This window comes from Xyrauchen texanus, chromosome 37, assembly GCF_025860055.1.
Source record: "Xyrauchen texanus isolate HMW12.3.18 chromosome 37, RBS_HiC_50CHRs, whole genome shotgun sequence".
In the NCBI taxonomy this organism is placed as follows: Eukaryota; Metazoa; Chordata; class Actinopteri; order Cypriniformes; family Catostomidae; genus Xyrauchen; species Xyrauchen texanus.
In genome coordinates this window covers 6180372-6202386 of record NC_068312.1, presented here as the reverse complement: position 1 = coordinate 6202386, position 22015 = coordinate 6180372, and the positions used below count along the sequence as shown (strand labels likewise).

The following is a 22015-nucleotide window of genomic DNA, read 5'->3' as shown; positions in this document are numbered from 1 at the left end:
TTCCAGTCCACTGCGGCATGCATGTGTGATAAAATCGCATTGGCACCTGAGACACGCAAGAACTGAGACACGTGCAAAACACATGGAAAAGCAGCGCTGTTTACAACTGAGTAGGAGGAACACATTACAGAATCTTCATTGGTTTTGGTTTAGATCTGTATTTATCTGTTTCTTTACTCATAATGGTGCATTTGTGTGCTTATCCTGGATGTATCAACTGAGAGGAGAATGCGAGTATATATCCATTATATGCCAACGTGAACACTTCACACGAGAGACCGTATGATGTCCACCCTCCGTGAAGCCTACCGGAAGCATTGGATTATAGTTAAAAAGGAACTCAACAAAACAATCGTTTCACTTTAGAAAACATTAATTTAACCATTGGAGTTGTTTCTATGACGTTTATACTGACATTTTGCTTTGCAAAATGTATTTTTCTTGCATTTTACAGACATACAGACTGAGATATTTTTCTTCAAATGTGTTCTGGTGAAGAAAGAAAGTCATAGACACCTGGGATATCATGAGAGTGAGTAAATTATGAGAGACTTAACATTTTTTGGCAAACTATCCCTTTAACAATAGCTCAGTTGTGAAGCTTTCCTGTTTGCCTTCAGATCTGTGAGGTTAAATTGGTAACATCATTACAAGTGGATTTGGGGTGATATCACAGTCATTGGCTTGTGAATATATAGTCTGTGTTATGATGCTGTTTTTTAGGATAAGCCCCTGTGAATGGAAGCAACCAGAGAAAGAACAGAATTCCTTCCCACTATCACACAGTTTCTGGTATACTGTGGGAGCGCTGACTCTTCAAGGTAATGTACTGTACCTTTGATTAATAAGGTTATGAAGACATACCCTCACATAAACCCTTCAGATTGAATGAGAGAAACAATACAACAAAACAACATTTTAGATGCAATCAGCCCCACTGAACTGCTTTAGTTGGTGCCATACTAGCAAACTCCATACAACTCAATTTTGACCGAAAGTGTCTCACAATGCTGACTGTTGCTGAGATCTCTCTCTCTCTCTGATTCCCTGTCACATGGAGCTCACCGAAATAACAAGATGAGTACGCAAATGCATAAGCATAAACAATTGCAATAGAGTGATTTAGGGCATTTTCAGACCTAGTTAATAGTTATAGTAGAAAATAGTTACATCCTGGATGCGGCAGATATCTCTCCGCTTCTGATGGCCATAGGCGCTGCCTTGTGTGTCTGGGTCACGATCACACTGAGACAGCATTTGTGGATGTTCATGTACTCATTGCGAGAAACTGACCATGGCGTCGTTGCTTTCCTTTCTCAAGGGAAACGCCACTCCAGCCACCCCCGCATTGCTCCTTCTTCCCATGGGATTGAGGACGACCCGGCTGGCGATGGAGGCGATTTGGGGAGTTCAGCAGGCGCAGTTTCGTCGGGTAAATCCCCACGAACCACCGCCCCCCCCAGCACGCTCAATTTCTTCCGTCCAGGCTCAATGTGAGACCGGCTCACCACACGGCCAGTCTGATGTCTCCGTTGGTGCCATGGAGCAGGATGATGATGTCTCCGCTGCATCGGAGAGCGTTGCAGCGTCTGACGTGCAGGAATCAGCTGGGCTGCCGCTCAGATGTCCGATATGCTTGGTTGGGCTGCCGTGAGCGTGGGGCTGGACTGGAACCCTCCCCTAAACCCTCACAGCTAGACGATTGGTTCCTCGGGTCAGGGCGCAAAACCCCGCACACCCACCCCACCATTCCTGAGATGGGCCACCCAGGGGACGTGATGTTCGCTCAGGAGCTGGTAGCCAGACCACTCCTTCCCGGCAGAAGGCCGGAAGGAAAATACTTGGTTTCCGTTTTTTCATTTGTCGCACCTCCTTCTGGCTGCGGTACCCACTTTGTCAATAAAAGAGCTATTTCCTCATTCCCTAGGTCACCTTGCCGGTGCCCACAAACGGCATTCTCATGGCGCCCCGTCAACTGAACCTTACAGGCGAAGTTGCACTCTGGACGTAGAAACTTCACCTCCTCGTCCATATCTGTACAGCGTTCACAATCCCGGCTGGCTGGTTCTGACGAGTCCAGAGGAGGCCTCACTAGAACCTCTACCCCTACCGGGTATGCGGAGGGAGGTAAGTGCCTTGAGTTCTCTCTCAGCACACATGCCTCAGGTCACAACTTTGCCTCCCGACGCATCACCACCTGTTCCCCACAGCTGCGAAGCACCACCGGGTATGTCAAAAGAGAGTTTGGACTCAGAGCTTGGACGTGTGGCTTCCGCTTTCCAAACTGTCACATTGGTTGGCCAGGACCATCCGATTCGGCTACGCAATTCAGTTTGCCAGGTGTCTGCCCCATTTCAGCAGCATCCACGGCGAAAAAGCTAGCACCCTGCACGCGGAAATCGCTACCCTTTTGCAAAAGGATGCGATAGAGCCTGTCCCTCCAGCCGAGATGGAGAAGGGTTTCTACAGCCCTTACTTCATCATATCCAAAAAAGGAGGTGGGTTGAGGCCAATCTTTGACCTGCGAGTTCTCAGCCGGGCTCTGCACAAACTCCCGTTCAAGATGCTCATGCAAAAACACATTCTAACATGTGTCCGGCATCAAGATTGGTTTGCAGCGGTAGACCTGAAGGACGCATACTTTCACATCTCGATCTTGTCCCGAAACAAGTTCGAGGGCCGAGCGTACCAGTACAAAGTCCTCCCCTTCGGCCTGTCTCTGTCCCCTTGCGTCTTTACGAAGGTCACAAATGCCACCCTTGCCCAGCTAAGGAAAGTGGGCATATGCATACTCAACTACCTCGATGATTGGCTGATCCTAGCTCACTTTCGAGAGGCACTATGCGCCCACAGGGACCAGGTGCTCAGGCACCTCAGCCGTCTAGGGCTTCAGGTCAACTGGGAAAAGAGCAAGCTCTCCCCGGTTCAGGGCAATTACGCATTTCCTCCAGTAAGCCACAGGTGCTGTGCAAGATCAGGGAGGACGGAGAACAAGTCACTCTAGTGGCCCCTTACTTGCCCACCTGGACTTGATTCTAGGATCTCACACTCCTCGTGACAGCACCTCCCTGGAAAATCCCCCTGAGGAAAGACCTTCTTTATCAGGGACAGGGCACCCTCTGGCATCAGCGCCCAGACCTCTGAAATCTCCATGTCTGGCCCCTGGACAAGATGTGGAAGATCTGAGTGGTCTACCACCAGCTGTTGTAGACACCATCAAAAAAGCCAGAGGTCCCTCCACCAGGCAGCTTTACACCCTAAAGTGGCGCCTGTTCGCAAATTGGGGTTCTTCCTGATCTGAAGACACTCAGAGGTGCGCAGACAGGTCAGTGCTCTCATTCCTACAGGGAAAGCTGGAGGAACGGCTGTCCCCCTCCTCCTTGAAGGTATATGGTGCCGCTATAGCGGCCCACCATGATGCGGTGGACAGTAAGTCCCTCGGAAAGCACGACCAGATTATCATTTATCTAAGAGAATCCCGGAGCTTGAACCCTCCCTGGTCATGCCTGTTCCCCTCATGGGATCTCTCCGTGGTCCTTGCAGGCCTCCAGAGAACCCCCTTCAAGCGTCTAGAATCAGTCAAGCTAAGTGCCCTCTCCCAGAAGACGGCCGTCCTGATTGCGCTCACTTCCATCAAGGGGGTCGGAGACCTGCAAACGTTCTCTGTCAGCAATACTTGCCTGGCAGATGCTCATGTCTTCCTAAAACCTTAACAGGGCAATGTGCCCAAGGTTCCTACGACCCCTTTTATGGACCAGGTAGTGAACCTGAAAGCTCTGCCCCGGGAGGAGGTAGACCCAGCCTTATCGTTTAGACTCTCTGAGCAGCTCTTTGTTTGCTTTGGCGTACAGCGTAAAGGGGATGCTGTCTTCAAACAGAGGCTTGCCCACTGGGTAGTCAACGCCATCGCATTGGCCTATCAGACTCAGACTGTGCCCGCCCCCTTGCAGGTTCGAGCACACTCTACAAGAAGTGCGGCATCCTCGTGGGCACTGGCCAATGGCACCTCTCTAGCAGACATCTGTAGAGCAGCTGGCTGGGTGACACCCAATATCTTTGCAAGATTCTACAATCTCCGGGTTGAGTCAGTTTCGACTGACCTGGTGTACCGCTTGCGCTGGTGCCTTTCCCCTCCACTGAGGCGAACACGTGCACTTTTTCTTCCAGGTGAGTCCACTAAACTTGCGCTCCCTGGATTTCTTTCCTCCCTAACCCTCTGGTCCGCAAATTCAGTGGTGTAATTCCTTACCAGACCTACTACAGGTACTAACTACTCTGTACTGGAATAGGTGCTCCACAGGGTTTGGCCATCACTGTTTAATCTCCATGTGTGTATTTTCCGCGGTACAGTCACCCTGCCGGCAGACCTGTGACTCCCCTCTGCCCCCCGGTCGCTGTGTCTGTAGTAACTCCTCCCTCGCTACATAGGATCTACAACTCCACCTCTTCTACATGGGGCCTGAAAGCCCATGTGACTTATTCATCGCATTTAACCCCCAACCAGCCTAGGCAGAATGTGGTCTTCCGCTGGGTCTTTTCCCCCTGAAAGAATAGGAGTTGGAAAAGAATGCTTTCCCCGATGCATGTTATAGCGTTAAATGGCCCCAGCCGCATCTTACACTCTATTAGGAGAAACATAGTGAGAGAAATGGCAGCGTCTGGAATGGCCTGCTCCCATGCTTGCAGCATTACTTGTTCCCACCCCCTAAGAGAATCCTTGGTTGGATACCGGGAACCTAATAAAAACAATATGACGTCTTAGTGGGGCGTCGGGGAGGGTTACGTACAGTTTGATGCTCGTGCTTCTTGGCAAGCTATAGCTTACGGCACCAGCATCAACACAACATCGAGTGAGTGACAGAAGGGGAACGCCTAGGTTACTAGTATAACCCCCCGTTCCCTGATGGAGGGAACGAGACTTTGTGTCCCCCTTGCCACAACACTGTACCAAGCCTCTGTGAAGACCGAACCTTATTCTCGGATCCTCAGTGCAGAACCTGACTGAACAGATGCACGATCCCTGCCTTATATACCTGTATGTCCGGGAGCAGGACATATATATTCTGTTCGCCATTTTGGTATTGGCATTTTTTATATTCAGAGGTATCCGAGGCTCCCGAAAGAAGCCTCTTGTGTCACTACAATCGACACAGTGTCTCGTTTCCTCCATCAGGGAATGGGAGTTACACTAGTAACCTAGACGTTTTCTCAGGAGAGAGGGTACTCCTAATTTTGAAAAGACATTCTGAATGGTAGACAGATGTGCAGCTGGGAGGAAATTATTTGGGGAGTTGGAGAGAGAAACACTAAATAATTATTCAGCAAAATCCAGCAAAGAGCTTCGGATAATATGTACCCTAACGTTAAATAAACTGTGAAGTAAAACATTTCTCGCCAGCGAACACCGAACAGATGCCAGAAGTCTGTATGGATGGGCATGACTTTGAAGGCAGATATTATATCTACTTTTGTGAGCCAAGCTACCATCCCGGCAATTTTGATCAAGTGAATGGCTTGATCGACATTGTGATAATGAAGGGAGTATTCCTCTATGGGAATTAGGCTGTTTATGCTAGGCTGTGTAGGCAGCTATGGGGAGCAGAGAGATCGGTTTTGAGATGCTTCTTCCCAGAAAATATTCTATTAGCGACTCCGATCAGGCGTACAGAATAATTTAAACAGAGGGGTGTCGAATGGACCGATCATAAAACCCAACTCCACTTCATTGGATATTAGGATGTCGACAGTTTCGGGTTCAGATGCAGTGGATTGTAAATTATTGCATATTGAGCTAGAATTTGGTAGACTTTCAAGACCTGGGCTGAAACTTTAGAACTGTTATCAAGTACCAAGTAAATGCTTTACCATGGTGATTTGTAAGTTCCAGAGCTAGCTTGGAGACAACGATAGGAGAACACAGATACTTTTCAAGATCTGTATTCGATTTTCCAGATGACTTTCGTATGGGACAGATAGAGCAGGCACACATGCAGGAAGCGGCAGCGTTGTCTTGTATATCTCAGGATGTTTAAATTATTGCAGACCTGCCGGGATGAGACAGAACTTTGGTTTGAACGTTCTGTGTGCCGAGGTTGCTCCTGGACTGCAGGACATACAGTATGTTGTGGATTTTATCACTTTGGAATCAACTTTAGTGCTGGGATTAATCTAAGGATCTGCAGATAGCACAAGAAAGATTTTGACAGCCCAGGAAAACTTTGTTGTAAAGCTCTAAATCTAGAGCTCGCCAATACAGGCATTGATTCCACTGGGCAACTCTATCAGCACATTTGGTGGAAAAAGCTTATGGTAAGTAAAGAAATGACTACCTCCGAAAGAAAGGGGTAGCTCATCTATAATGGAGAGGTAGTCATTCAGTTCCTTATGAACACAGAACACAGAACAAATTATTTCTGTGAATCTCCCAAAAGCGATCTAAAACTTGGTGGATTGATAGTGGAACACATTTCATTTTGGGGAACTGAGGAAATAAGAGAAGCCAGATCTACATAAGCACCTGCTAAGAATTGAGAGCAGAGATTAGCAGATACTGGTGGTAGGTCCATGGCAACTGCACAGGGAGGAGCCAGGAGGTGAACAGCTGAAACAAGAGTAAAAGTTGAAGGCTGCAGTAGTAGGCAAATGAAAGGTGGGAGGATTTGGAGGCAGAACCAATAACTGAGGCCTCTACGCATTGTTGTCTGCTCAGTGGAAAGATAGGTTAGATTGGAGTGGAGGAGCTGAGGGAGGAGGAAACAGGGAAAATGGGAGTTGGAGAAGGGGAGCAGCCTATGAGGTGATAGGTACAGAAGCGAGAGCTGGAAGAAGTTTGGAAAAAGAACAGGCTGCGAAAAATGTCTGGGACCGTTCTGAAGGACAGGAGAACTCATAATCAGAAGGGAAGAGCTTGATCTCCGGAGAGCTGAACAAATATCTCAACATGGGGCTGGGCCGAATGCTGGAAAGATTATCACTAGAGTGAGTTAAGCATCGGCTTAAATACTATGCAACAGTAAGTGGATTGGCAGATTAGATGAGCAGGCTCCTCCTGAACTTTAGTTTAAGTTCTTAATTAATAAAAGTCATATGTGAGCAAACTGTTTCCTCATCGTTGTTTGTGCACTGTTCAGGGATTTAGCCCATACATCGATATACTGGTTAAAATTATATACTTGTAAAAATGTGTGAACAGGTAAAAATATTTGGGTATTGTTTATGTAATGGTTATGCAAATCTTTACCGTATGGTACGGAATGCGCCTTTCAGACAGAGATTGCACTGCAAATAAACATTTTCCGACACACGGATGGATATGAGTTATCTGTCATCTGTTGCTTTTGCATTATTTCTGGATAGAAAAGTATCTGTTCTCATGGTCATGGAGCTCTCCCTCTCACACCATACACACACACTTGCATACATACATACACACAGAAGAGTGATGAGTGATTTCAGTGATGAGCTGTCCTACAGATTTCTTCTCCATCCAGGTGGTCTCGGACCGATTGTCTTGGTGCGGATCTGAGTGTGAATGCCGTGTTCATATATGCCTATACAAACCAATCCAATGGACAAAACGCACCAGGTTTCACAAACAAATGCTCCAAATGAGCCAGGTGTGCAATTCTTGAGATAACTTTACCTTGAAAGTGCGTAATTGTATACTTATCCCCTCATGGCTTGCCGTAGAACTGGTATGTCCATATGCAGCTTTTAGTTAGTAAAGAAAACACTTTCAATAAAAACAGAATGTTGAGGCTACGCTTTCTGATGTCATTTTAGTGTAGGAAAAAAAGGCAGGAAAAACACTTGGTGACAATCAATGTGGATATGCAGCTAAGTGAGATGAAAACGTTCAGATCAGCTTGAAGTCTTGTCAGATCTTCAGTAAAAGAAGAAGCTCATTGGTCTCTTGATTGGTCCAAGATGGTGGCGTGGTAGCACCCAGCGGTGAGGACGTCGTAATCGGTGTGCGAGGAAGCGGAAGCACTGCAAGAGGGCGGGGTCCATACTAGGCTAAAAACAAACCCTAGCCTGCCGGCTCTCCCGTCTATCCTGCTGTCAAATGTTTGCTCCCTGGACAATAAACTGGACTACATCCGACTCCAGCAGACTGTGCAGTGTGAGTTTAGAGACTGCTGCGTCTTTGTTTTCACAGAGACGTAGCTCAGCGACAGAGTTCCGGACACCACCATTCAGCTAGACGGGCTCACCTCCTTTCGTGCCGACAGAATTGCAGCTCTGTGTGGTAAGATTCGCGGTGGTGGATTCTGTGTTTACATCAATACAGAATGGTGCAAGAACTCTATGCTAGTCTCTAGCTACTGCTCATCGCTGGAGGACCTTTTTATTTACCACTGAAATTCACCACTGTCATAATTACCAGAGTTTACATTCCCCCCAGTGCTAATGCTAAGGAAGTGCTCGGTGAACTGTATGGGGCTATTAGCGAATTGCAGAACACTCACCCTGACGGACTGTTTATTGTCGCCGGAGATTTCAACCATGCAAATCTCAAGACAGTGCTCCCTAAATTCCATCAGTATGTGATCTTTGCAATGAGAGGGGCGAACACACTTGATCTTGTTTACACAAACATCCCAGGCACGTACCGGGCCCACCTCGGCTACTCAGACCACATCTCTGTTATGCTAATCCCAGCATACAGACCACTCGTTAGGCACAAAACCGCTTCAGAAGCAGGTGAAAACCTGGCCAGCTGGAGCCATCTCTGCTCTTCAGGACTGTTTTGAGTGTACTGACTGGCACATGTTAAGGGAGGCTGCAACATATGGCGACTCCACCAACTTGGAGGAATACACAGCGTCAGTGATCAGCTACATCAGCAAGTGCATTGATGATGTCACAAGACCATTACCACACGTTCCAACTAGAAGCCGTGGATGACTGTGGAGGTGCGTGCGCTGCTGAGGACCCGAGACTCCAGAGCAGGTGACAAGGCAGCACTAAGAACACTGAGGGCCAAACTGTCCCGGGCCATCAGAGAGGCAAAATGCGAACACGCACCGAGAATCCACAGTCACTTCCAGGACAGCGGCGACACATGGCACATGTGGCAGGGCATCCAGGCCATCACAAACTACAGGATAACATCAGCTGTCTGTGACAAAGATGCCTCACTTCCAGATGCGCTGAACAAATTATACGCTCATTTTGATGCGCAGAACGACGTGGTGGCGAGGTAGACCACCCCTCCTCCCAACGACCAGGTGCTCTGTCTTACCATGACCAATGTGAGGAAAACTCTACATAGAGTCGAGCCACGGAAGGCTGCTGGACCAGACAATATTCCTGGCAGAGTGCTCAAAGGATGTGCAGACCAGATGGAAGATGTTATTACCTACATCTTCAACATCTCTCTGAGCAGCGCCGACATTCCAACGTGCTTCAAGGCCACCACCATCGTCCCCATGCCAAAGAAATCTTCGCACTCACACCCATCATCGTGAAGTGCTTCGAGAGGCTCGTCATGAGACACATTAAGACCCAGCTGCCCCCCTCACTAGACCCACTGCAGTTCGCGTATCGTCCCAACCATTCAACAGATGACACCATCGCCACCTCCATCTGGCCCTCACCCACCTAGATAAAAAGGACTCATACGTTCGAATTATGTTTATAGACTTTAGCTCAGCATTCAACACAATCATTCGTCAGCACCTGATTGGAAAGCTGAACCTGCTGAGCCTGGACACCTCCCTCTGCAACTGGATCCTGGACTTCCTGGCTGGGAGACCTCAGTCAGTCCGGATTGGGAACAGCATCTCCACTACCACCACACTGAGCACTGGGGTGTGTGCTCAGTCCACTGCTGTTCACTCTGCTGACTCACAACTGTGCAGCAATGCACAGCTTGAACCACATCATCATGTTCACCGATGACACGACTGTGGTGGGTCTCATCAGCAAGAACGTATCGTCCCAACCATTCAACAGACGACGCCATCGCCACCACCCACCATCTGGCCCTCACCCACCTAGATAAAAAGGACTCATACGTTCGAATTATGTTTATAGACTTTAGCTCAGCATTCAACACAATCATTCGTCAGCACCTGATTGGAAAGCTGAACCTGCTGAGCCTGGACACCTCCCTCTGCAACTGGATCCTGGACTTCCTGGCTGGGAGACTTCAGTCAGTCCGGATCGGGAACAGCATCTCCACCACCACCACACTGAGCACTGGGGTGTGTGCTCAGTCCACTGCTGTTCACTCTGCTGACTCACAACTGTGCAGCAATGCACAGCTCGAACCACATCATCAAGTTCACCGATGACACGACTGTGGTGGGTCTCATCAGCAAGAATGACAAGTCAGCATACAGAGAGGAGGTGCAGTGGCTAACGGACTGGTGTAGAGCCAACAACCTGTCTCTGAATGTGGACAAATCAAAGAGATGGTTGTTGACTTTAGAGAGTCACTCTCCGCTGAACATCAAGGGCTCCTCTGTGGAGATTATCAAGAGCACCAAATTCCTTGGTGTTCAACTGGTGGAGAACCTCATCTGGTCCCTCAACACCAGCTCTATTACCAAGAAAGCCCAGCAGCGTCTCTACTTTCTTCAAAGGCTGAGAAAAGCATCTCCCACCCCCCATCCTCACTACATTCTACAGAGGGACTATTGAGAGCATCCTGAGCAGCTGCATCATTGCCTGGTTTGGGACTTGCACCGTTTCGGACCGCAAAGCCCTGCAGAGTATAGTGAGGACAACTGAGAAGATCATCGGGGTCTCTCTTTCTTCCATCAAAGACATTAACACAAAACGCTGCATCCGCAAAGCAACCAGCATTGTGGATGACCCCACACACCCCTCACACAACCTCTTCACCTTCGTGCCATCTGGAAAGAGGTACTGAAGCATTCGGGCCCTCACAGCCAGACTGTGTAACAGCTTCTTCCCCCAAGCCATCAGACTCCTCAATACTCAGAGACTAGACTGACACACATACACACCTGTACACCATCCAACTTTTGCACATGTCCGGAGTTGCACTTTAATTCAATGCTATTGTCCTGTTCCTTTTAGTAATTTATTGTACTGTCCCATACTTTTTGCACAGTACTTGTGCATGTGCACTTTATGTAGAAATGTTTTTTAGTCTGTGTAGTCTCATGTGGATCTGTGTTTGTCCTATGTTGATTTATGTAGCACCATGGTCCTGGAGGAACGTTGTCTCGTTTCACTGTGTACTGTACTAACTGTATTTGGTTGAACGACAATAAAAACCACTTGACTTGACTTGACAAGAACACAAGAGCCCCCCCAGGTGACAGAACAATTTTTCAAGCAAGTCTGATGTGCTTTTTCCTTTTTTAAAGCCATTAATGGCTCCTATACACTACACGACTTTCAAAGACGTTGGATCGTGGTACCGTTCATATTTCACAACTGCCTGTCTTGTCACTACAGTCATAGTGTTTTCAAATGACATGACGAATCCGTGACAGGGGTGAATACATTACAAGACATGTTACTATTGACGAATCTCCGATGACTCTGCCTGGACTCCAAATTACATTTCACAACAGAATATACACGAGAAGTGATACGAGATACGAAAACAAATGCATGATCATATGTTATGCATTTCAGAATATGATGTGTATGTTTTTAATTGCCTCAAGGCATCATATATTTATTGGTTACAATATGAAAAAGTATCTCCTACTGTAAAATCTACCTATTTGCTTACCTGATTGTCCAAGAGAATTAGCAATTTCTCTCCAACTCTTCTAATCTTGCTTAAAATCGTGTAGTGTAAACTCGGCATAACTCAGCTGGGATTCCCTATGGTGAAGTGATTAACGACCTCCCGCCAGCAGACGCTAATGCACGCTTCATCTCCCTCTGCCTGGCTGGCGATTATGTCAATCAAGCGCACATCTGAAAATCACTGGAAATATCGGCTAGTGTGGCGCTGGCTTTAGAAGTGTTTTAATTCCTGTTTGGACTGTTTAAATTTTGGTTTTGGATGGAAAATACTGGTCTGTGACTGTCACAAGTTGGTTAAGCTGGTTATTGTTACAGGTAGACCAGCTTGGTAAACCATTATAAAAGTACCCCAAGCATACTGTCACGTTCCTGTGTTGTCTGCCCCGTGTTGTCTGTTTCACACGCCACTTCTCCCATTCCATGTCACGTTCCTTGTGGTCCGGTCCGTGTTTTCTGTTTCACTCAGCACGTCACATTCCATGTCACGTTTTCCTTGTTGTCCGCCCCGCGTTTCACTGTCTGTGTATAAACTACAATTCCCACAATTCCTGGCCTCTCTCACTGCCTGCACTCTTCATTGTTCTCACCTGTGTCTCGCTTAGTCTTCATTGTGTTTGTGTATTTAACCCTGTTTGTTTCTCCTTTCCCCTGTCAGTCTTTGTTGTATGTAGATGCCTGTTTCCCATGTTTCCGTCGTTGTTTTCGCCACAGTTATCCCCTTGGTTTGCCTTCCATGTTATCTTAACCCTTGGTTTGCCTTTCGTGTTTTGTTTACCTTTTCCCATCGTGGATGTTTCCTTTGTTCGTGTTCTTTTGTGTTGCCTTTTATTTTTAATAAACCTTGCTGTGTTTAGATCCTCGTCCCGTGTCTACCTTCACCGTCATTCGTGACAGAAAGACCGACCACCAAATGGATCTAGCAGCGGTTTTCCTCGAACTGGCCCGGGCGAACTTTCCCGTCCGCGAGTACTCACGACTCTTCTCCACGGTCGCCATCCACACCGGGCTCGACGACAACACCCTGAAGACCATCTACTGGGTCGGGTTGCCGTCATCCCGGTGGAGAGAGGCGCCGCAACCCGGAGAGCACCCATGGAGGGAGTACGTGAGTCTCGTTCTGAGGAGACTCGCGCCCGAGGAACCACCCCTCGTGATTCCGGCTGTCAAGCCTGAACCCTTGCCTACCCGGATCGATGAGCCAGCGCTGCCAACTTCTTCCGCCCGGAGGAGGAGGAGAAGGAAAGCATCCGCTCCAGCTCATGCCTGCCACGGTCAGCGAGCCAGCGCCCACGCCTGCCACGGTCAGCGAGCCAGCGTCGACCTTCCCTGAGCCAGCGCCTGTAGCCTCGACCATCCATGAGCCAGCACCTGTAGCCTCGACCGTCCCTGAGCCAGCGCCTGTAGCCTCGACCATCCCTGAGCCAGCGCCAGAAACCATGACCGTCCCTGAGCCAGCACCAGCAGCCATGATTGTCCCAGAGCCAGCGCCAGCAGCCATGACCGTCCCAGAGCCAGCGCCAGCAGCCATGATCGTCCCAGGGCCAATGCCAGCAGCCATGATCGTCCCAGGGCCAACGCCAGCAGCCAGGACCGTCCAGGCGCCAGCAGCCATGACCGTCCCAGGGCCAACGCCAGTAGCCATGACCGTCCAAGGGCCAGCGCCAGTAGCCAGGACCGTCCAAGAGCCAGCGCCTCTCGAGCCTCCTAGGGCTCCGCCTCCCAAGTCTCTCGAGCCTTCCAGGGCTCCTTCTCCCGAGCCTCCCAGGGCTCCGCCTCTCAAGTCTCTCGAGTCTTCCAGGGCTCCTCCTCCCGAGCCTTCCAGGGCTCCGCCTCTCAAACCTCTCGAGTCTTCCAGGGCTCCACCTCTCAAACCTCTCGAGTCTTCCAGGGCTCCGCCTCTCGAGCCTTCCAGGGCTCCGCCTCTCAAGCCTCCCGAGCCTTCCAGGGCTCCGCCTCCCGAGCCTTCCTGGGCTCCGCCTCTCGAGCCACCCAGGGCTCCGCCCCCGAGCCTCCTACGGCTACGGCTCCTCTCCCAGAGACTCCCGATCCTCCTACGGCTCTGCCCCCAGAGACTCCAGAGCCTACCAGGTCATCGCCTCTGAAACCTCCCATGGCGCCACCTCCCTCAGCTCCGCCTCCTGGACCTGCCTCGGCCCGGCCTCCGGGGCCTCCCTTGGCTCCGCCTCCAGAGCCTTCCAGGTCTCCGCCCCTAAAGCCTCTTACGGCTCCACCTCCTGAACCTTCCTCGGCTCCGCCTCCTGAACCTTCCTCGGCTCCGCCTCCTGGGCCAGCCTCGGCCCGGCCTCCGGGGCCTCCCTCGGCTTCGTCTCCCGAGCCTCTCTCGGCTCCACCTCCTGAGCCTCCCTCGACTCCGCCTCCTGAGCCCCCAGAGCTTTCCTTGTTTCCACCTCCCTTGGCTCCGCCCCCTGGATTTCTCTCGGCTCCGCCTCCTGGGCCTCCCGAGCCATCCTCGGCTCTGCCTTCCTCAGCTCCGCCTCCTGAGCTTCCGGAGCCTCCCTCAGCTCCACCTCCTGATCCTCCAGAGCCTCCCTCAGCTTCGTCTCCAGAGCCCCTCTCAGCTCCGCCTCCGGGACCTGTCCCTGTCCGATGGCCTCCTCCCAGGGTCCCTGAACTGGCCCATGCTCTACGGCCATCTCCCAGACCACCTAAACTTGTTCCTGCTCGGTCGATACCTCCCTGGCCTCCTAAGCCTATCCCTACCCTGTGGACTCCTCCTTGGTCTGTCTCTGTGTCCCTTGTGCCTCCTTAGTCTGTCTTTGTGTCCCTTGTGGCCCCTTTGGTCTGTCTGTTTTCCCCCTTGTCCAGCCCCCCTCTCCTTGAACCTTTGTTTATTTTTTCTATTCCTTTTCTTAGGACCGTCTGGAATCCGGTCCTTTTGAGGGGGGCTATGTCACATTCCTGTGTTGTCTGCCCCGTGTTGTCTGTTTCACACGCCACTTCTCCCATTCCATGTCACGTTCCTTGTGGTCGGGTCCGTGTTTTCTGTTTCACTCAGCACGTCACATTCCATGTCACGTTTTCCTTGTTGTCCGCCCCGCGTTTCACTGTCTGTGTATAAACTACAATTCCCACAATTCCTGGCCTCTCTCACTGCCTGCACTCTTCATTGTTCTCACCTGTGTCTCATTTAGTCTTCATTGTGTTTGTGTATTTAACCCTGTTTGTTTCTCCTTTCCCCTGTCGGTCTTTGTTGTATGTAGATGCCTGTTTCCCATGTTTCCGTCGTTGTTTTCGCCACAGTTATCCCCTTGCTTTGCCTTCTGTGTTATGTTAACCCTTGGTTTGCCTTTCGTGTTTTGTTTACCTTTTCCCATCGTGGATGTTTCCTTTGTTCGTGTTCTTTTGTGTTGCCTTTTATTTTTAATAAACCTTGCTGCATTTAGATCCTCGTCCCGTGTCTACCTTCACCGTCATTCGTGACACATACTTTATAATGGTAGTAACTAGCAATGATTTTAATTGGCCATTTAAACTGGTTATCAGCTAAGCCTGTTTAGCTGGTCTAGGTTTTTTAGCAGGGAGTACATTTCATCATGTGTTTGGAAATTTTGCATTGGAATTTTTCAATTAGGTGTAGACATTCTAACCACCATAAAAAGCAGCATGGTACCCCAATAGTGAATCTGCCAAAAATTATTGTAAATTTGACTTGTGTTTTAGGTGCTGGTCCTCACCCCAAGGCCCTATCAGGGCGGGTCATTACCGCCATCTGGTGGCTGTTTTCATTAGTGGTGCTTGCCTGTTACTTTGCCAACCTCAGTTCATGGATGCATTCAGACAAACAGCTGCCAATCAAGAGTTTTGAAGACCTTGCCAATCAAAACTTGATCGAGTATGGCACCATTAAAGATTCCTCCACTTTTGCCTTCTTCAAGGTAAGACAGGTTGGGGTGGAATGATAGGGTTAAAAACAATTACTATGAATGAAAACTTGTGAATCGCGTGAAAAAGTGAAAAAGACACTCTTTTAGCATAATACATATATATATATATATATATATATATATATATATATATATATATATACAGTATCTCACAAAAGTGAGTACACCCCTCACATTTTATAAATATTTGATTATATCTTTTCGCAAATTTTCGCGAAAAAGAGGACATATCTGGGAAAAAGAGGACATATGGACACCCTAAAGACTTTTATATACTCTTAGACCATGGGAATGTTTGTTGGGGGTTGGGGACTGGGAGGGGGATAGGGGGTTAAAGGTGGATTATGGTTGACTCTGTACATGTATACTTTAGTTTATTCTGTATTGTGTTTGAGAATCAACCAATAAAAATGTTAAAAAAGGCCCACAGTAGTGTGTAACATAAATTATAAAATTATTGAAATCGTAAACAGGTGAAATTAAACAATATAAATAACAAAACTTTTACTGTGGACTTAAATGTCACAGAATTGTAGAAATGGCTTTTATAATTTTCAGGTAATGTAATGTAAGTTGTAACTAAATCTTCCTTGCTTTGACTGTGGTTACATTTTGACATAAACAAGAACAATCTTCTCATATTTCATCAGATAATATTAAAGCTGCCGATGTAACACGCTCATTCAGTGTGAAAATTATGAGTTAAAAAATGAACGCAATTAATCATGCCCCCTAACCGTACTTAAATTCTGTTATAAGAATTTGTCCAACCATCCAAGTAAGCAATTCAAGCTTGAAGTGCCTCCTCCCTATTTTTGCAAGTCTGAGTCAGCAAGGGGCAGTAAGCGCAGCTCCAGCTGTTCAAGCAATGCACAGCTGAACAGACAACAAACCGACAGCTGTTTGAAGACAATGGAGACAATTAAAACTAAATACTATATAAAGGACAGTGTCCTTGATTTATAGTGAGGGGTTGTGTGTCAATTTGTGCCAAATCAATTAAATAATGCCACTACATGACCTGCCCTCAACAGATGTCAATCATTCTTTAACTCTTATCTGCCTTTGAACAGAACTCCAACAACCCAACATACCACAGAATCTACGAGCACATTAAGAAAGCCCAAAGCTATTCACTCAGTACAGAAGAAGGCATCCGCAAGGCACAGAAAGGCAACTATGCATTCATCGGCGAGTCTGTGTTTCTGGATCTGGCAGTGGCCAGGTACTGTAACTTGACACGGGCCCCAGAAATCATCAGCATGAGGGGTTACAGCATTGCTGCTCCTTTGGGTAGGTACATTACACTATTCCTCACACTTAAAATAAAATAAAATACTTCAGTAATGTACCCAATATTTTTTTCTCTGGTTTGAGTTTGATACGAATGTATACTCACTCTCAGATGAAGACTACAGATTGAGAGGAAAAACAAAACAACTTTATAGGTATCATCAGCCCTGCTGAAAAACTTAAATCTTGAACTAGTTTAAACCAGCCTATATTATGGTTTTAGATTGGCAATACTGGTCTAACTGGCACAAAATTAAATACAATTATTTAAAAATTCTAATTTACGAATCAGAAATATATGTATTCAATATAAATGTAAATGTAAACACTGTTAACAAAAATGCAGATTATGATGCACAATGCTCACATGAGAGGAATGTTATATCAAGTGCACATATTTATAAGAGCAAGTAACAATAACTAAGTTAACAAGTTGTTTATGTGACTTTCTAAATGAATGATATTACTCTCATCTGTGTGAAGTTTGTTTGTTACTCTCCCTGACATAGGCTCACACTGAAACGCGTAGAAGGGCTATTTTACCTTTTGTATTAAGCCATGTGATAATAAAGGCTTTTTAGTTAATAAGAGTTCCAAGGGTATCCAGCTTTTTGTTTTTGCATATATTTGTGTGTTTGCTTTTAGCTGATTTTACAAGAATTAATCTACTAATACATATAAAGGGATAGTTCACCCAAAAATGAAAATTCTCTCATCATTTTCACCCTCATGTCATCCCAGATGTGATTGACTTTTTAATTTTATCAATATTTAAGTCCTTTTTTACTCAAAATCTCCACTTTAACTTTCCCTTTTAGATGTGAAAGTGAAACTGAACAGGCACCATATGTGACTTTCTGATGTAAAAGTGGAGATTTAGAGTAAAAAAAAAAAGACTTACATTTAAAAATGTTATCTGTTTCTCACTCACACTAATTATATAGCTTCTTGAAGATATGGATTTAAACACCGGAGCCATATTAATTACTAATATGATTATTTATGTACATTTTGGTCTGATAACCATTCACTTGTATTGTATGGACCTAGAGAGCAAAGATATTTTTCTAAAAATCTTAGTTTGTGTTCTTCTGAAAAAATTTAAATGTCATGCATATCTGGGATGGCATGATGATGAGTTAATGATGATGAATCTTACAAAAACGTGCCACAGCATTACCATGATTTTTTGAACATGTACCATGTCATTACCATGTTTTTGTAAGTTAGCATAACAGTCTCACTTTGTGTGTATGTCCTCAGGTTCTCCTTTGATAAAAAACCTGAGTGTTGCTATTCTCCAACTGAGTGAGTCTGGTGAGCTGGATTATTTGCGCAGTAAGTGGTGGGTGAGCAGTTGTTTGGCTAAAAATGGCAAGAGCTCTCCACTGAAGCCGGCCAGTCTGAAGGGCATGTTCTTAATTCTGGCGCTGGGTCTCGGACTGGGACTCTTCATAGCGCTCATGGAACTGGCCTCCAAATCACGCAACATCGCTAGCACTCAGCAGGTGAGTCGCACATTATGTCCATGGTACAATAAACTGCCAGGGTAATACTGAATTGTTTTGTACCACACCGTGATACATTTTTGGACAATATCATGGTATTCTTTATAATACCTTGGGGTATCAAAGCTATGTCAATACCATGGTACATTAGTATGGTAATCATTCAGAACCATATAATATGCCATATTATATATGTAAAGTATGCATGTATACTGTATATACTGTGCAGTTAACATGAAAAACTTAATCCGTATTTGGTTTGACCAGCCTATGATTTTAATACAACACCAATTATCCTAGGTAAACTAGTTTTTCAAGGTTGATTGCAGATAATGTGCCTGATCCCCCTGTCAGGTTTATATAACTATATAAACTATTAGACCAGCTGACTGTATACACGATCGGGTGTTTCTTCAACTATGGGCAATTGAACATGGAAACTTTTTAATAATCCGTTATCATTTATTTTTGGTACTTTTTAAATGCCTTTTTCATAAAGAATGTAGCCTACTGTTTTAGCCTTGTCCTAGACCCAGCAACCTCTGGTGGCCGCTAGGGCAAAAGTCTCATGTGTGATATAGCCAGCCCCCCTTTAAGGAGCGACTCCTGCCACTCCTAAACATAAACAGGGCTGGGACTGGGTCAGGAGACCTGGGAGGCAGCCACAGGGCAGGGACTGGGTCAGGAACCCTGGTAGGCGGACACGGAGCCAGGACTGTGTCAGACGGAGGAGCTGCTGGAGGAAGAGTGGGCAGAGCCGCTGTAAGAGGAGTCTCTGGAAGAGTGGAAGGAACCCCTGGGAATTAAAACTCTCCCAAATTTAGCCACAGTACTGAATAAACACCTAGGATTGTTGTGGTCACCTCTATGAGTTTGTGTGAGTTATACTAACCTGGCAGTTTTTAGTACCTGTCTGTAGTCAGAGACATTATCCTTCCATGCACCACAAAATACCTCTAATTTTGTATTCCTCCACTTGCACATTTTCTGAGATGCCTCTTGAGACCATGATTGTGATCAATGAATCATGGTGTGAGGCTTTTTCTTTGATTTTCTTTAATCGAAGGGGGCAACACTATCAAGAATGCTATTGAAGACTGTGTTTATATTTTCTGTTATTATAAACTTTTTGGCATACTGAGTATTTGAAACAAGTCTGGAAGATCATTAGTGAAGCTAATAAGAAGTGAATTTTTAGTGGTCATAAGAATAGTTCTACCTGAACGATAACATTGTGTAGATAGAGTGAAATTAGCTAATCTCAGCATACAAGAGATTAGGTAATGATCTGAGATGTCATCGTTCTGTGGCAGAATTTCCAGATTATCAACATCAAATGACAGAATTAAATCTAGCATATGATAATGGCAATGAGTTGGTCTCGTCACATTTTGTTTGACTCCAAGAGAGTTAAGAATATCAATAAATGCTAATCCCAATGTGAATATTGAAGTCTCCAACTATTGAAGCTCTATCCACAGTAACTACCAAAGAAAATCAGAATACGGCCCAGGTATACTGTGGTAAGGGCAAAAGTTGACAGAGATTTTTTTTATTTATATCTGACAGAGATTTTTGTTATTTATATCTGACAATGTCACATTAGCCTGGGGAGTACACTCATTTGAACTAATATATTCATCCGGTTTAAGCCAGATTTCAGTCAAACAGAGCACATCCAAACTATAAACTATAATAATTTAATTTGCAATTAGTGCTTTGGTTTAAAGAAATCTTATGTTTAGTAGCCACACCAAATATTATACAACAATATACCTATAACACCTACAATTGTTTTTGTTGTTTTCAAGTTTGACCTCAATCAGTTGAAGAAACATCTTATTTACTTAAATTGAAAACCACTTTGATAATAATGAGAATATCGAATCTTACTAAAAAATTATTTAATGGCATGGCCATCGGATGTCATGAGGGGGTATTTGCACAGATTTTGAAACTGAAAATGACTTTCAACATCCTCTTCTCTCAGAAATCCTGCTGCTCTGTGTTGTCAGCTGAACTCAGCCAGCGCTTCAGAGGTGGCAAGGTGATGAAACCGGGATCTTCTGACAAAAACAAAGGCTGAATCTCATCAATGCACTGACACGTTCATATAATGCTCAGTATCTCCATCACAAAGTTATTTTACAACTTATTCAATTGGCTAATACTCTTAGCATTCTATCTATAGACACATTTTTGTTTGTTAAACCTTGTATAAGGTTTAGATTGGTAAATGAATAATACATCAATAATTCAATGATACGTCAATAACATAGCATTTTATATTCTTTGAGCACAACAGCACAATTGCGAGTGTGATTATTGCTTTTATTCAACAGTTCTATAATAACAAGTTAATATAGAGATACTAATATTTTTAGAGTAAATTTGTCCTGTTAGTTCTTTTTTATTTTTCTCTGCCAATAAAAATAATTCCAAAAGAATCCCTAGCATCAAGCTTTCCATGTCACCACAGACAAGTGGAGTGATACAAACCATGAAATGTCCCAGTGCTGTTATACTAAAAATTAGAGCTCTAGGAAAGCCACTTGTCCAATCAAATTAGAGGACTGGAACTAAGTGTTCCATAATACAAGATTGCAGAAAATTTAAAAATGTTTGAATTGGAGCATATTTAAAATACACAAGAGTTTGAAAAAGCCCAGAATTCTGACAAAGGTATTATATTCAACCTGTTTATTTCTGGTTTATTGAGATCACTTTTAAAAGCAGAACAATTAAGTGAAAGCATGCAGATTTTTGAATGCTGTCTTTCTGCAATGACTGTATCAGGGACAGAAATAACAGGGGGTTGGGGGAAAATGCCACCCAAAGTGCCCCTGAAATTCGAGTTTTTCTGTATTTCTTCATATTCTACTGTATTCTAGGCCTAGGTATGTATATGATTGCATATAACATAAGATATAATTACTCAGATAGAGAATTTATGTAAATATTTACTTTTAATATGAGTAGAAAACAAGTGCTAATGTAAAAAAAAAAAAATGCCCCTGAAAATCAGATCCAGGGGGCAAATATTGACATTTAATGGAAAATATAATATCTGGCTCTAGCCTATTTTCCTGTTTGCAGTGTTCATTTCTCACATTTCAATGTTTTGTAGACCCACTTTTGTCATCTCAACACCTTTTGAGTTTTACCAGGTTCACAAACTGTTCAGGATGTGATTTTAGCCCCATTCTTTATTACAGATTTCTTCCAGCTTATTCAGGTTTGTGTGACTCAGCTTTAGCCTATTATTAAGATTTGCACATTTCAATTTCATAAATATATCTTCAAATTGAATTGTGTAAGTTTTAACTAAATTAAATTAATATAACTAAATATTGAGTTTTTGAGTCAAATTTACCAGCTTTCATCTGATTCTTAAAGAATGTATAAAAACATCTGATATCCTTTTTACTATAGAAAGTTTTATAAATTAAAATGAGATAAATACAGATAAATTACATATTTAAACATTGAAGAAACATCACAATAAAAACAATGACCTTGAAGATGTTAAAGCATCATTCCCTGGAAGCCACAAATTACCCCATCTTCCCTCTC

The 22015-nt window shown here is 45.3% G+C and overlaps 1 protein-coding gene across 2 annotated transcripts in view; it reads left to right on the top strand.

Moving 5' to 3' along the window:
- Positions 1–21692, top strand: part of si:ch211-251b21.1 (uncharacterized protein LOC571720 homolog) — a 53548-nt gene extending 31856 nt beyond the window's left edge. Inside the window, exons 6-10 of one of the 2 annotated variants that reach the window (XM_052108427.1) lie at positions 724–821; positions 15418–15632; positions 16715–16934; positions 18198–18442; positions 20433–21692. In XM_052108427.1, coding sequence (XP_051964387.1) covers positions 724–821; positions 15418–15632; positions 16715–16934; positions 18198–18442; positions 20433–20528 — 874 coding nt within the window. In that variant the 3' untranslated portion in view covers positions 20529–21692. The remainder of the gene's footprint in view (positions 1–723; positions 822–15417; positions 15633–16714; positions 16935–18197; positions 18443–20432) is intronic. The other variant, XM_052108426.1, reaches the window with a different exon arrangement.
- Positions 21693–22015: the final 323 nt, after the last annotated feature.